Below are 13,972 nucleotides of genomic sequence, written 5' to 3'. Positions count from 1 at the left end.
TCCTGAACACAGATGTGAGGAAGAGCCACAGCAGGAGCCACAGTGTGAGTGAAAGGGTGACATTCAACCTTGGGGGAAAAACAACAATGTCGACACGTTACGATCAACAGGGGAGCTGAGAAAGAGTGAGCGACGAGAGGGTGTAAACGACAAGCGCCATTAAAGCGATGCTGTGTGAGCGAGGTGTGAAAGGTACAAATTCACTTCTCCTCCATGTTGGGTTTGTGTTTGCTGTCCTTTTCTTATTCTGCCCGACTGAAACGGACTTGAGAATTCAGATTCTCCTTTACACGACCGAATAAAACAAACGTACATATACTCAAACGTCAAATGGGATGCGACAGAAAACAATCGGCGATCTCACCATTTAGTTACCGATTCTTGCACACTGTAACTTTAACCCTTTAAAGGGACAATGTGTAGTATTTATGGGTTTATATAACCCAAAATCCACTTTTTTATACATATTATGTGCTCCTGCATTGTCTAGTCGCTGTATAATAGTTTATGTTTCATTTTCGTAGTGTTTCAAAAAGTCATGTAAAATAACATGGTCGCGGGCCGCGGTTGCATAGCCACTGTTAGCAGAGAGACGACACGTTTCTACCGGAGCCTGTAAGGACAAACGCGAGAGAACAAATCAAGCGTCTCTTTACTTGTAGCAGGAAGTCCCGCCTCCACTCTCTCCGCTTCGTCTGCTACGGCCGCGGTAGCTCCGCCCTCTCCCTCGCCTCACGAACCTCATCTGCTGACACGGAGAAAGACGACGAGGACGACATTTGACCGGCTGAGGACACCGTATCGCTCAGGAAAGGGAGGGGGTGAGCAGAGCAACAGGTCTTTGTTGTAAATTTCAGCCTCTCCTCTAGATGGCACTATAAACTACTTACTTCACCTTTAAGTCACTGTATCTCAGATATGAAAAATGCATCAAGCTGAACTCACTAACACTAAATTAATGTGACTTGTTCTGAATGTTGTACTTTATGAATTATGCAAACCAGGTTTATTATGAACAGACATCTCAACCGTTTGGTAGAGGACTGTATCTGAAATACTGTAGGGTCTAATTTAAAAAAAAAATATATATATACATATATACAGTATATATACATATATATATATATATATAAAAATACATATACATATATATACATATATATATATTGATTGTCGTTATCGTAAGTAAATAAAATAAAATAATACAAAATGCAAAGAAATCATTTTTCCTTTGCTTTTTTCTTGGTGCGCACCTTAAAGGGTTAAATAACCTAGTCAAAATATTCAATAACCTTTGACAATAAACACATTTGACTTTTAAACAATAAAAAATATCAATTTTTATTCTTTGAGATAGCAAACCAAAGATAAAACCTCGATCTATGATACCAGTACAAATTACACAATAACTTTACAACAGTAAACAAAAAACGCAACCTCATATCTTATTTCTCTGGGTAAAAGACAACAGTCATCGCTCCTCTTTTGCATGAATGGGAAATATCGTTTTCTTAAAAGAGTCAAAATAAAAAAAACTATAGGAAATTGTGAGCGAAGATGGTTCGATTACGTCATTTTTACGGGTGTTTTTGAAATGCTCGGACACAAAAATATCCTCACGTAAAATCACTCAAAACTACTGGCAGGTTCAGTCACACACGTGTTAATATTGAATGGACAAATAAGGACCACTTCACAAGCAGGTTAACAGTTAGGACAGACTGTGTGAGTGCAGGCGACGCCTAAAAAGAACAATAAACCCCTGGAGGCCAACAGCTGGAATGACAGTTGAATTATGCACGATTACACTAAAACATAAATACCTATCCATAAATCAACTCTATATACTGCGTGTGCTTCTCAAAAAGAGGAAAAATAATCACTTTTATTTGGTTTACAGTCATTTAAAAAAAAAAAAAAAAAAAAAAAAAAAAATGGCTGCAGTTGCACAAATCCTCAACGTATACAATAATATTAGACCATGAACAACAGCGATAAAAACAGTAAATGAGCAATGTAAAAACGCAAGGTACGACTGTGTTACACGATATTGGCATTATATAGACAGAGATAGGACGATTTGACAAATAACGGGGGTTTTAAAAACATCGAAAACATATTTTACTCCCAAAGCTTTTCCACACTGCCATTTCGCTCTTTTTGTTTATTTCATTTTTGCAGTGCAGAGGTGTCTTTACTATATCTTTACTTCCTCCTTAATACTATAAACCTATAATCTAATTTGACCCTATTTAGCACTATACACCACAACACAAAACAGACCGATCTGGTATAATCTGATATGCTGTACTTCATTTTTTCTATAATCGTCTCTCCTCATCCGGACAGTCCTGCAGAGTGAAGCCTCGAGAACGCTCTCTTTTAGTCATAATTACAACCGATAGTGATCTATTGTCTAAAAATCAAACCTGAAAAAGTATCAGTTAATTGTTAACGATCCAAAAAAGTAGAGTGCATTCAGCAGAGAGCTGAAAATGATGTAAAAAGACAAGAAAACAGATCCACAGAAAGAGAGAAAAACGCTGGGTTTTAAGTCCTGCGTCTTGTAACCTGATAAATTAAAAAAGCTGTGTTTAGGTATAGTCCTTCTTATGTGACGGGGGGGGAAAACGGTCTTCACAGCATGAGTGGCGTGTCTGTGTGCACGTGTGGGCGTGTCCACGTAAATGGAGAGTGTGCATCTTTGGCGCCCGACTGTCTCCGACTGAACTCGTACAAGTAACGCGGCGCCGGGACCACGAGGACGACTCTCTCTCTCTCTCTCTCTCTACATCTCGTGGGACAGCGCTGAGCGCTGAGCGGCCACGCCGTTGGCCTGCAGAGCGCTCGGCTGCTGCTGCTGCTCCGCGACGGCCTGCTGACCGTTGGTGGTCTTTGGCTCGGCGGCGGCGGCGGCGACGTGGTGAGGGGTGAAGTGGCCGTTGGACTCGTTCAGTCTGCGCACGCGGTACGTCTCGTAGTGGATGCAGCCCGTGATGTCCTTGATGTTCTGCATGTGTGTCCTGAAAGAACGGGCAGAAGTAATGTTCTCTTACTTTGACTGGATCATTATGTTAGACTCTACATTTAGAATAAGTTTTCATGCGTGACGATTTAGGCCTGCACTCTTAGAAATAAGGGTTCCAAAGGGGTTCTTCTACAAGGGCTGAGGTTCTACCTGGAACCATTTGCTTCTGAAAACCCTTTCCCGAAGAAAGGGTTTTTCAAGGGTTCTTGGTAACACTAATGGTTCCAGTAAGAACCATTTTGATCCAGAGAACCCTTTAAAACACCTTTCCTGTATAAAGGGTTTTAAAAGGGTTCTTGGTGGAACCCTCATAAAAAGGTCCTACCTGGAGACAAAAAGGGTTCTCCTATGAGGACAAGCCGAAGAACCTTATATGCATCTACTTAGCGCTTTTATTTGTAAGAGTTTATTTATTCATGCACTCTTAGAAATAAGGGTTCCAAAAAGGTCCTTCTACAAGGTCTGAGGTTCTACCTGGAACCATTTGCTTCTTAAAAACCCATTCCCGAAGAAAGGGTTTTTCAAGATTCTTGGTACACAAATGGTTCCAGTGAGAACCATTTTGATCCAGAGAACCCTTTAAAACCCTTCGCGAATAAAGGGTTTTAAAGGGTTCTCTGTGGAACCCTCCAAAAGGGTTCAAGCTGAGGACAAGCCGAAGAACCTTATGGTTCTTAGCACTTTTATTTCTAAGAGTGTATTTAGTCATACACTCTTAGAAATAAGGGTTCCAAAAAGGTCCTACTACAAGGGATGAGGTTCTACCTGGAACCATTTGCTTCTTAAAAATCCTTTCCCGAAGAAAGGGTTTTTCAAGATTCTTGGTACACAAATGGTTCCAGTGAGAACCATTTTGATCCAGAGAACCCTTTAAAACCCTTCGCGAATAAAGGGTTTTAAAGGGTTCTCTGTGGAACCCTCCAAAAGGGTTCAAGCTGAGGACAAGCCGAAGAACCTTATGGTTCTTAGCACTTTTATTTCTAAGAGTGTATTTAGTCATACACTCTTAGAAATAAGGGTTCCAAAAAGGTCCTACTACAAGGGATGAGGTTCTACCTGGAACCATTTGCTTCTTAAAAATCCTTTCCCGAAGAAAGGGTTTTTCAAGGGTTTTGATCCAGAGAACCCTTTAAAACCCCTTTCCTGAGTAAGGGGTATTAAAAGGGTTCTTGGTGGAACCCTCCAAAAGGGTTCCAGGTGGAACCTTTATAAAAAGTTTCTACCTGGAGCCCAAAAGGGTTCTCCTATGAGGACACCCCGAAGAACCTTATATGGTTCTACTTCATGCTTTTATTTCTAAGAGTGTATTTAGTCATGCACTCTTAGAAATAAGGGTTCCAAAAGGGTCCTTCTACAAGGGATGAGGTTCTACCTGGAACCGTTTGCTTCTGAAAAACCCCTTTCCTGAATAAAGGGTTTTAAAAGGGTTCTTGGTGGAACCCGCCAAAAAGGGTTCTCCTATGAGGACAAGCCGAAGAACCTTATCTGGTTCGACTTCGCACTTTTATTTCTAAGAGTGTAGAACCTTTTGTCAGCTGCAGAATAAAAGGTGACTCACACTTGAAATCCACCTTGACATAATCCACAGCGACCACAGTTTACAGTTTAAACTTTATGATTCACGTGACCTTTAAAAGCGAGGCCTTCATTTTCATTATCGGTTCATCTGACGATTATTTTCTCATTGAATTCATTGGTTGTTGGGTCACAAACATCCAGATTAAAACAGTCCTGGTTACAAAGTCCTGGTTAAAGCGAGCGATTCCTGATGTTCTTACATGTGATACAAGTCATAAATTAGCGGTCGAGTCTCACCTGATGAGCAGATCTCGCAGGTAAGCGAACTCACAGTGTGCAATATTCTCCACTGCAAAGAAAGAAGAAGAAACAAAGGAGGACGTTAGAGACATCAACGACAACGACGATCCTGGAAGGACTTTTCAGCAGCAACGAGGAGGAAAAACCCTCTTTATTTCAGCCCACTTGCAATCCCCTAACCCGCCACAAGAGAGCAGTGTTTCCCACTGAGTCAAATGAAGGGCACCCTCCCCAACTGTCATTTTCTTAAGCCAAGATAACAGACTCGTCCACTTTGGAGCAATTTAAAACGTCTCAGTGTCTTCAGTGAACCGGAGGACTTAAAGAGAGACGTTTTCACAAACTCGCCGTGACGACAAACTGCTGCTGTAGTACGACAAACACATGTTTGAATTATAGATTATGTCAAGAGTGTTAAAAAGTGCTTTTTATGTAAAGCTTTGAAATCCAGGGGCAGGAAATTAAATTCTCTTTGAAAGCAGGAGAGAGAGCGAGAAACGACTGCCTGGGTCTGTGCTCGCTGATTAGTGTCGTCGAGGGAAAACATCACTAACCTATAATGAACCTCACTGCTGACGTCTTCTACTACTACTACTACTATTTTAAAGTAAAATACAAGATATATGAACGTATATTTACCTCCATCTCAAAATATCTCCTCAACCACAAACTTTTCATATATCGTCTTAACATCTGTCCTCTTCCTCTGAGGCTTAATTTATGATGAAACAAGTACGGAAGCCTAGAAGCTTTCTCTCTTCACCACGTCCTTCACTCTCTCTCTCTCTCTCTGCTGATTTAACCAAGAACGAAGCCATTTTTCTTTTCGAGGCCACTTGTCCTGCAGCACATCACTGACACGGAGACAGAAGTTCTGCCTCAGCGAAATGACATTGAATGATTTGACCTACGAGCCTCACTTATGTGTTTTTTAATAAATCTATAAAGAGTTTTAATATATTTACAGTTCATTCATCTTCTATCGCTTTATCGGGTTAAACCTCAAAATTGACATCCTGTGGTATTGAAAAAAAAGCTGAAACTCGCCATTGAGACCATTAAGTCTAAGGAAAATGTTTAATCCAGGCCCCCTGGTGGCCATTCGATATATTCTTACTTCCTGTTCAGCTTCAAGCAGCAAACCGTTAAAAAACATCCACTTTTTGTTACATTTTTTCCCCCTCATACAAATGGTCAATGGTATGGATTAATAAAATAGTTGATTATTATTTATTTAATAAATTTTTGTTATTCCTTATACTTTAAACAATAATGTGTCGGAGTCGTCTTTTCGTCTCGCAGTCCTGTTTTAATCTCTTCCTCCTGGACTCAAACATCTCCCTGGTTACGGCCGCACAAAGACGGGTGTGTGTGTGTGTGTGTGTGTGTGTGTGTGTAAACACAATGTCTGTGCGTCAGTCCAACGAAGCCCGGGCCAGATTTTTTTTTTTTAAAGCTGCCGTTTGCAACTTTCCACATGTTCAAGATGTGGAACCGGAGCGTTGTGTGAATAACATGATTTAACCAAGCACCGTGATATTATTTAAGAGTGGGGGATAGAGTCAAACGTGATGTCATTAGTCCAAAATATACACCAATATGTTGAATAAAATGATTTGATCTTTAACTGATGCACGCAATGTTGTGTTTTTATTGTTTGTTTGACAAGCTGTGTGTACATGTGAGTGAGGCTGGCTTTACACGACAAACGCCGACAAAACCGACAAAATATTTTATCAGATGTGTCTTTTGTTTAGACGGCGACAGCGTTTTTGGGGCTGTCGGATTATAATCCATCAATTGGACGTTCAAGTTGCCTTTAGCTGCTACTTGGCGCTACTAGAGAGAAGTAGAAGGAAGTCTCAACGCTCCTGCGCTCCTGCTGTTGTTGTATGACAGTGCTTCACAGCGCCACCTAGCCACCTGGCATGCATACTACATCAAATGTTACACACTTTTGCGTCACCGTGTGCGTGCAGATTAACACCCAAAGACGCTCGTCTAAACGCGGAATAAAAAGTGGGAACGCAAAGCTAACTTTTGCGGTTTGTGTTCAGACCGTTGTCGTGTAAAGCTAGCCTGAATTTCTGTGTGTGTGTGTGTGTGTGTGTGTGTGTGTGTTGCTGCGTCTCGTCGTTACCTTCTATAGTTCCCCATTTGGTTTTCCTCCCCAGAATCCTCTTCCCGTTCACCTGGTACTCGTGATCGCTGCCCACGACGGCAAAAGGGATCATTTCCTGTTGAGCGAACGCAGAAACGACATCGAGATTGTTTTTTTGTTTTGTTGTTTTTTTCCGGTCCCAAGACGTCCTAAATAAAATAAAAGAGGTGCAAAACACACGCATTCGTGAACTCACCCTGATCTTGTCGTTGATCACCCTGTCCTCCGCGTCCTCGTCAAACTCTTTCTGAGGGTAAACGTCGATGCCGTTGGCTCGCAGTTCTTCTCTAATCTGTAGCAAACACAACGGGATAAAGAAGTGAATAAACATGACATTATAAGAACATAAGCAAATTTAAATAGTGCTTTATCAGCAGAAATGAGGATTTTGCACGGACTGAAGTAGAAGTCAGTTTTGTAGATAGCAGAGGTGGAAAAAGTACTAAAATATTGTACTCAAGTAAAAGTAGCAATACTTTGATGAAATATTACTCAAGTAGAAGTAAAAGTAGTTCATTTGAAATGTACTTTAAAGGGACACTGTGTAGTATTTATGGGTTTATATGACCCAAAATCCACTTTTTTATACATATTATGTGCTCCTGCATTGTCTAGTCGCTGTATAATAGTTTTTGTTTCATTTTCGTAGTGTTTCAAAAAGTCATGTAAAATAACATGGTCGCGGGGCCGCTGTTGCATAGCCACTGTTAGCAGCGAGATGCCATGTTTCTACGGGAGCCTGTAAGGACAAACGCGAGAGAACAAATCGTATCGTATTTTACACCTGATAAAGGAACACCAGTACCTGACCGCACGCCCGCACCACGGAGAAAGACAACGAGGACGACATTTGACCGGCTGAGGCTACCGTAGCGTTCAGGTAAGGGAGGGGGTGAGCAGAGGAGCAGCTTGTTGTCGTAAATTTCAGCCTCTCCTCTAGATGGCACTATAAACCACTTACTTCACCTTTAAGTAAAAGTTACTTAGTTACTTTGCTTGGGGTGTGAGGGTAGTAAAAATATGACAAGGGGTCGGAAATCCAAAACTATTTTTTAGAGCTCACACGCCCAGCGCGACACAGGATATTACGTCACTTTTGGCGCCCTCTATGTTCACGCGCCAGTGCATCATTCGTCTGGTTCTGGTGTATATTTTCCCTTTATAGGTCTTCATTGTGCTGAATTTGTATTTTTTTACTCAGTAACGGATAGGATTTATAAAGTAACCGAGTACAATACTTACTCAAGTAAAACACAAAATCCTACAAAATCCTTTAAATTGTACTGAAAAAATACAAAATACACAAAAAAAGTATTCCATACAGTAACTTGACACATAAACACTGAAGTCTCTTTGTATGCAGCTGTGAGTTTGAACCAGAAACGTGACTTAAAGACGCTCTAATCCACTGGATTATTCCTATAAACACTTGGTTGTGTTCGATGCCCGGTGTTGACACTAACTGCTCCCTAATATTCTCATATTGACATGGAGATCACAAGGAGGAGGTTAACCACTCTCAGGGGAAAAACAGAAGAGCGGTTTATTTATAAAAAAACATTTCTCTGTTCGTCTTCAGAACGTACAGCGAAAAACTCGGGGCAGAAAATAGACGGACGAGCTCCTGGTTAGAAACGTCCTTTTAATGAATGACCGTCGACTCCCACAGTTTTACCACGCTGACAATTTCCACTTGGTGCTCGATCAAACGTTTCCATTGTTTATCCTCGAGAGCTTTTTCTCATGGCTTACATTACGGGGACACGGTTGTGCAGAGGGAAAAAGCCACATCAACGACCGGGCAGAGGAATGCGAGCAGACTCTCACAGCTGCACATACTGAGGCCCAGAAACCTTCTCTGATTCAGTTTGCACGTCAAGCTTCTGCAGGGGAAAAACTATAGGATTTAGTCAATAATCTTCAGGGTCATACGGAGCCATGTGTGGCCGACCAAAACGATTGGGCAACAGGCCCTGTGGCTTCCCTTCACCGCCAGGGTCTGCTCCGATCCCCGCCTTCGTCTTATTGGATGGCGTTACTGGCAACGGAGGAGGGGAAAAGGGGTGGCCGTGGTGTCTTCTACCTCTCTGAAACGGAATGAAGCTGCTAAAGAAGGAGGGATGGGTAGATAAAAGGGCAGAGGTCGCAGTTTGTGAACAGGCAAGGCAGGCAACTGCTTGGGGCCCCCCTGAGCCGATAGGGGGCCCCCCACACTCGGAGCCTGAGGGCTGTTTTTACTGAAATGTGCAGTGAGCAGCCGCCTCCCTGTCCCCTTTAAACAACAATGGGCGATTTGCAATGACATCTCACTAGGAAACCCCCCCCTAAAGGGGCCCCACCTCCATTTAACCTGTGTGAAGTTATCGTTCTGCAAGTTGGAAAATTAAGAGGATTATTTACAGTGTAATGCATATCTTTTTTACTCAGTTTATATATGTTTTTTTCAGTTATTTACAGTATTTTATTGTTCTATATATTTATATTGTTTTATAACATTTTTATTTGGTGTCAGTTTATGTATAACATAATGGTGATGAACGCTGGTCAGGGGGAAGGGCCCCCTGGGAATTTTGTTAGGGCCCCTACAGACTCTAGAACCGCCTCTGTAAAAGGGAATGATGGAGGGCAGCAGGTGGCACGGCGCCCCCCTGTGGACGTGAGAATTATCAAACAGTAAAAACGCACCGAGACGAGGACGAGGAGAGACGTTTAAGAGTGTGTGGTAAAGCAGGGAGAAAGCAATCGATAAGGAGCTGAGGTTAGTTAGCTATGAACCAGATTACCACCGCGATGCAAGGCCAGAGAGAAGGAACACAGAGCGACACGTGATGTGGGTTCCTGGAACTAATATTCTGCTCCCATTATGATAAACCCCGGCCGACGACAAAGACGACTCAGACGGTAAAATGAGGATGTGATATTTGGTTTTACGACAACCAATCCGGGGATTTTGACCAGTATTTAGAGCAGGGGTTCTCAAAGTGTTGATACCTGAGGGTCAATTTAGGAACCCAACATTGGACTGAGGGCCGCCAAAGGACAAAAAAAACCAGAAAGAAATCCCATTTGTAATCATTTTAATGACCAGATTGCAGTTCTACAGTTTAGCGTTAACTAAAATAAGCGTTAATATAATGTAATTTAAGCATTAATATAATAACGCTTTATAATTTACTGGGTAATTACCCAGTATTTTGGCCATTGTTCTTACCTTCTAATTACAGGTTAATACCAAGTAACACATTTCTGTTATATTTACTCGCTACCTGCTTATTACCAGCTTATAACCCAATAATACACTAAAATTCACCATATAGAAACCAGGTAAATACCCAGTATTTTTGTTTACACTTATTAGTCTGGATCCAGTAATGTCCAATAAACATTTAACAAGCTTAGTCGCTCCTGGATTAAGTAATCGATCTACAGACACAAATGATCGACCGTGGATGAAAACTGCAGGACATATTCTGGAAACCATCAAAACAGTAGTGTAGCCACAGAAGGGAGTGAATTATGTTACTTCAAAACAAAAACCAGGGCTTAAAAAAGGTTAATTCTTCCCCTAGAGGCACCGTGGATCAACACAACCAAACGAAGTGGCACAGGAGGAAAATCAGGGGAAAGAGAGGACACATGTGGCGTGTTTACACCAAGTGGAACGGTTCGATTTGGTACGGTCCTTATTTATTTCTGCATGTCCATTAGAAATAGGACCAAAATAAAATAACGTCCATTTTCCGGTACCCTTGCCTTGGGGGAACTAGAGTAATGGTACAGTTATGAGGGTGAAACCAACAAATCTGTTGAGATATTTCCGTTTTTACTACATGAATATTCCAAAATACTACCACTGTAGTGCTCTCTGAGCTTGGTTTTCCCGTCTTGTAAAGCACCAGACGTGGGGAGCTGTGGAACGCTCTGCTCGGTAAATAAATGATCCAAATAAATAGTCCTTAAATGCTTCCGTGTGGACGAAGCATGACTTTTTACCCAGGATTGGCTACGTACGGTGTGGCTCAGGCTCAGCACCGAGCACAGATGGCCTTTGTTTACGGTAACCCTGGCACCACCGCACTCACCGTCTGTTTAAAGTAGTCCCTCTCCTCCAGGGTGAGCGTGTCGGCCTTGGCGATGACGGGCACGATGTTGACCACTTTGCTGAGGCGCCGCATAAACTCCACGTCCAGAGGCCGGAGACTGGAGACGAGAGGAAAGAGTGCGACAGAGTCAGTTTCATAATACACACACAGAACACAGAAGTTTTCTGCTTTCATTCAAGTGACAGAACTGTGAGAAAGTGACTCCAACAATGACCATGAAATAGAAGTAATTCTCTCCTGCAGGACTTGGATTAAATAGTCCAGTGTTTCCCCAACCCTGATCCTCAGGGAACTCTGCCCCGCCATGTTTTAGATGTTGCCCTGCTCCAAAAACACCTGATTCAGATGAAACATTACATTTAAAAAAAAAATTCACAAAAGTTGAAACATGACAAACATTACATTTTTTTTAAATGACACAAGTCGAAATATAAGATTATTTTGAAAATGGACAAAAGTTGAAACATTCCACTTTTGAAAAAAAAAAAAAAAACGTGTGGGTTTTCTTTTGCAAAAAAAGTTACATTTCAACTTTTGTCCATTTTTCCCCCCAAAAAATATAATGTTTCAACTTTTGTTTAAATTTTTTTTTTTTTTAAAGTGATTTTTTTTCAAAAATGTAATGTCATTTTTGTTAGTTTCAACTTTTTTTTTTTTTCAAATCTTATATTTCAACTTTTGTTTAAAAAAAAAAAAAAAAAATGTTTTACAAAAATCAGGTTTCAACTTTTGTGATCTTTTTTTTTTTTCAAAAATCTAATGTCAACTGCAGGGCAGAGTTCCCTGAGAATCAGGGTTGGGGAAACACTGAAATATGCAATAGTAGGATATGAATGCAATGGGAGAGAGCAACCACTAGGGGGCAATCATGGTCTACTGCAATACATTAAATGCACCCTTTTCTAACAGACTTCATATTGGTCTTTCTTTCCTGAAGCTTGCATGTTTGCTGTAAGTGCACTCTTCACAACAGCTCACTGGTAAAAAAAAACAACACTGTTCTATAGAGCTTTTCTGTCCTGATGTCTCTCTATCTCTGTTTTCTAAGCTTCTCCTCTGATTCAACACTGCGTCGCCTGCAGACAAGACTCCCCTCACGCCGTCTGCTCTGCCCTCCAATTAGCCCAGGCCAAACCAGGCCAAGCCCCGGGTTCAAAGAGCCAGCAGCAGCAGCAGCATTAGACGGCCTGGCTGCCTTTTTCCTCAGTGAGTGACAGTTGACGTTTTGCAACGAGCAGAAGATGAAAACACCGGGGAAAGGATGAAGAGAAATTCACAGAGGTGAAGAGAAGATAAGCGATCTAAACATCTACATCAGGGGTTCTCACAGTTTTGATACCTGAGAGTATTTTGGCCATTGTTCTTACCTTCTAATTACAGGTTAATACCAGGTAACACATTTCTGTTACCATATATTTACTGGGTAAATAGCTAGTAATTGGGGGCTGTAGCTACCTGCTTATTACCAGCTTATAACACAATAATACACTAAAATTCACCATATAGAAACCAGGTAAATACCCAGTATTTTTGTTCACACTTATTGGTCTGTATCCAGTAATGTCCAATAAACATTTAACAAGCTTAGTCGCTCTTGGATTAAAACTATCAACTGTAATTCATTGCGGGGCCGCCAGGAATGTTTCTGCGGGCCGCCATTGGCCCCCGGGCTGCACCTTGAGAACCAATGGTGTAAACAAAAATACTGGGTGTTTACCTGGTTTCTATATGGTAAATTTTAGTGTATTATTGGGTTATAAGCTGGTAATAAGCAGGTAGCTAGTAAATATAACAGAAATGTGTTACTTGGCCAATGATCTAAAGGATGTAACTGCATTTGTTTACATGCAGAGCTGCATCATATGCATGACCGGACACTCATGCATCCTATGGTCAATACATGTGCATGTATGCACGCATGCACATTGGCATAATGAAAATGTTTGCAAAGAAAGAGGAAACAATATTCTCTGAGGTCAAACGAGAAGTGTGACCCCCACCGTCTACCACCAGCTCTCAGTTTGGCAAAGAGTCGGAGAGCAAGGAATGTTAAATGAGGTAGTGAGAAGACAACCGAGGGGGGGGGTTCTGCTGATGCCAAGAGTGTATTCTGCCTCGTGAGCACAGTTCATCAATCTGAAACCACACAAAGCAGCTTAAAAGCAAAAAACTGCCAACATCCAAATTATACCCGAGCCTCGACAAACACATATTCAACACGCTTCAAACAAGACAATACAAGAAAACTGCATGTTTTTCCAGTTTAAAGAGCGACCGCAGCTTTTCTGCCCGTCATTCTTGGACAGTGGTCAGATGGCAGAGGTATTCGGAGGAAGTCTATTATAATAATAATAATAATAATAATTGGTAACAGGCCTTAAATTTAAAACGTCCAATTGTTTGTGGCACAAAGTGCAATGTTTTCTCTCATGAAGCAGGATGAGATATGTGGGAGGACGAGAAAAACACATCCACCGCAGAGCGAAGCGCTAATATCACGTTTCCTCTGGGTTCAAACTGTGCAAAACGAGAAGCTGAGTAAAAGGCACAGAGAATGATCCTAATGTAGGGTCCAAAATAAACATATGAACACATATATGTACATATATATACGTGGTAATCTGTCTACTTTACTGTATTAATGTCTATGTGAGGCTGAAACAGTAGTTTCATCTGTTTCATACACACAAACTCTCTCTCTTCGGTGGTTAGGAAGACACCACTTCCTGCCAGATGTTTGCTTCTTCTTTGTTTTTGAAATTAAAGAGCATGTTTGTGTATTCATGTTTCAGAAAAGTGTGTGTGTGTGTTCTTGTACTTGCGGCATACTGAGGACCAGTGAGGGTTTTTAACCAACAAAGT

General features: G+C 41.4%; 1 protein-coding gene across 3 annotated transcripts in view; it reads right to left on the bottom strand.

The window, feature by feature from the left end:
• Positions 1 to 1,911: 1,911 nt before the first annotated feature.
• septin9b (septin 9b) overlaps positions 1,912 to 13,972 on the bottom strand; it is a 92,898-nt gene continuing 80,837 nt past the window's right edge. For all 3 annotated transcript variants that reach the window (XM_083909392.1, XM_083909391.1, XM_083909393.1), the window contains 5 exons: positions 11,090 to 11,207; positions 7,204 to 7,299; positions 6,987 to 7,083; positions 4,844 to 4,895; positions 1,912 to 3,023 (listed from right to left, as the gene is read on the bottom strand). In XM_083909392.1, the coding sequence (XP_083765518.1) occupies positions 2,789 to 3,023; positions 4,844 to 4,895; positions 6,987 to 7,083; positions 7,204 to 7,299; positions 11,090 to 11,207 (598 nt within the window). In that variant the 3' untranslated portion in view covers positions 1,912 to 2,788. The remainder of the gene's footprint in view (positions 3,024 to 4,843; positions 4,896 to 6,986; positions 7,084 to 7,203; positions 7,300 to 11,089; positions 11,208 to 13,972) is intronic.

This window comes from Microchirus variegatus, assembly GCF_963457635.1.
Source record: "Microchirus variegatus genome assembly, chromosome: 23".
NCBI classification, from domain to species: Eukaryota; Metazoa; Chordata; class Actinopteri; order Pleuronectiformes; family Soleidae; genus Microchirus; species Microchirus variegatus.
The sequence above is the reverse complement of the archived record's forward strand: the minus strand, read 5'-3'. Positions and strand labels throughout refer to the sequence as shown.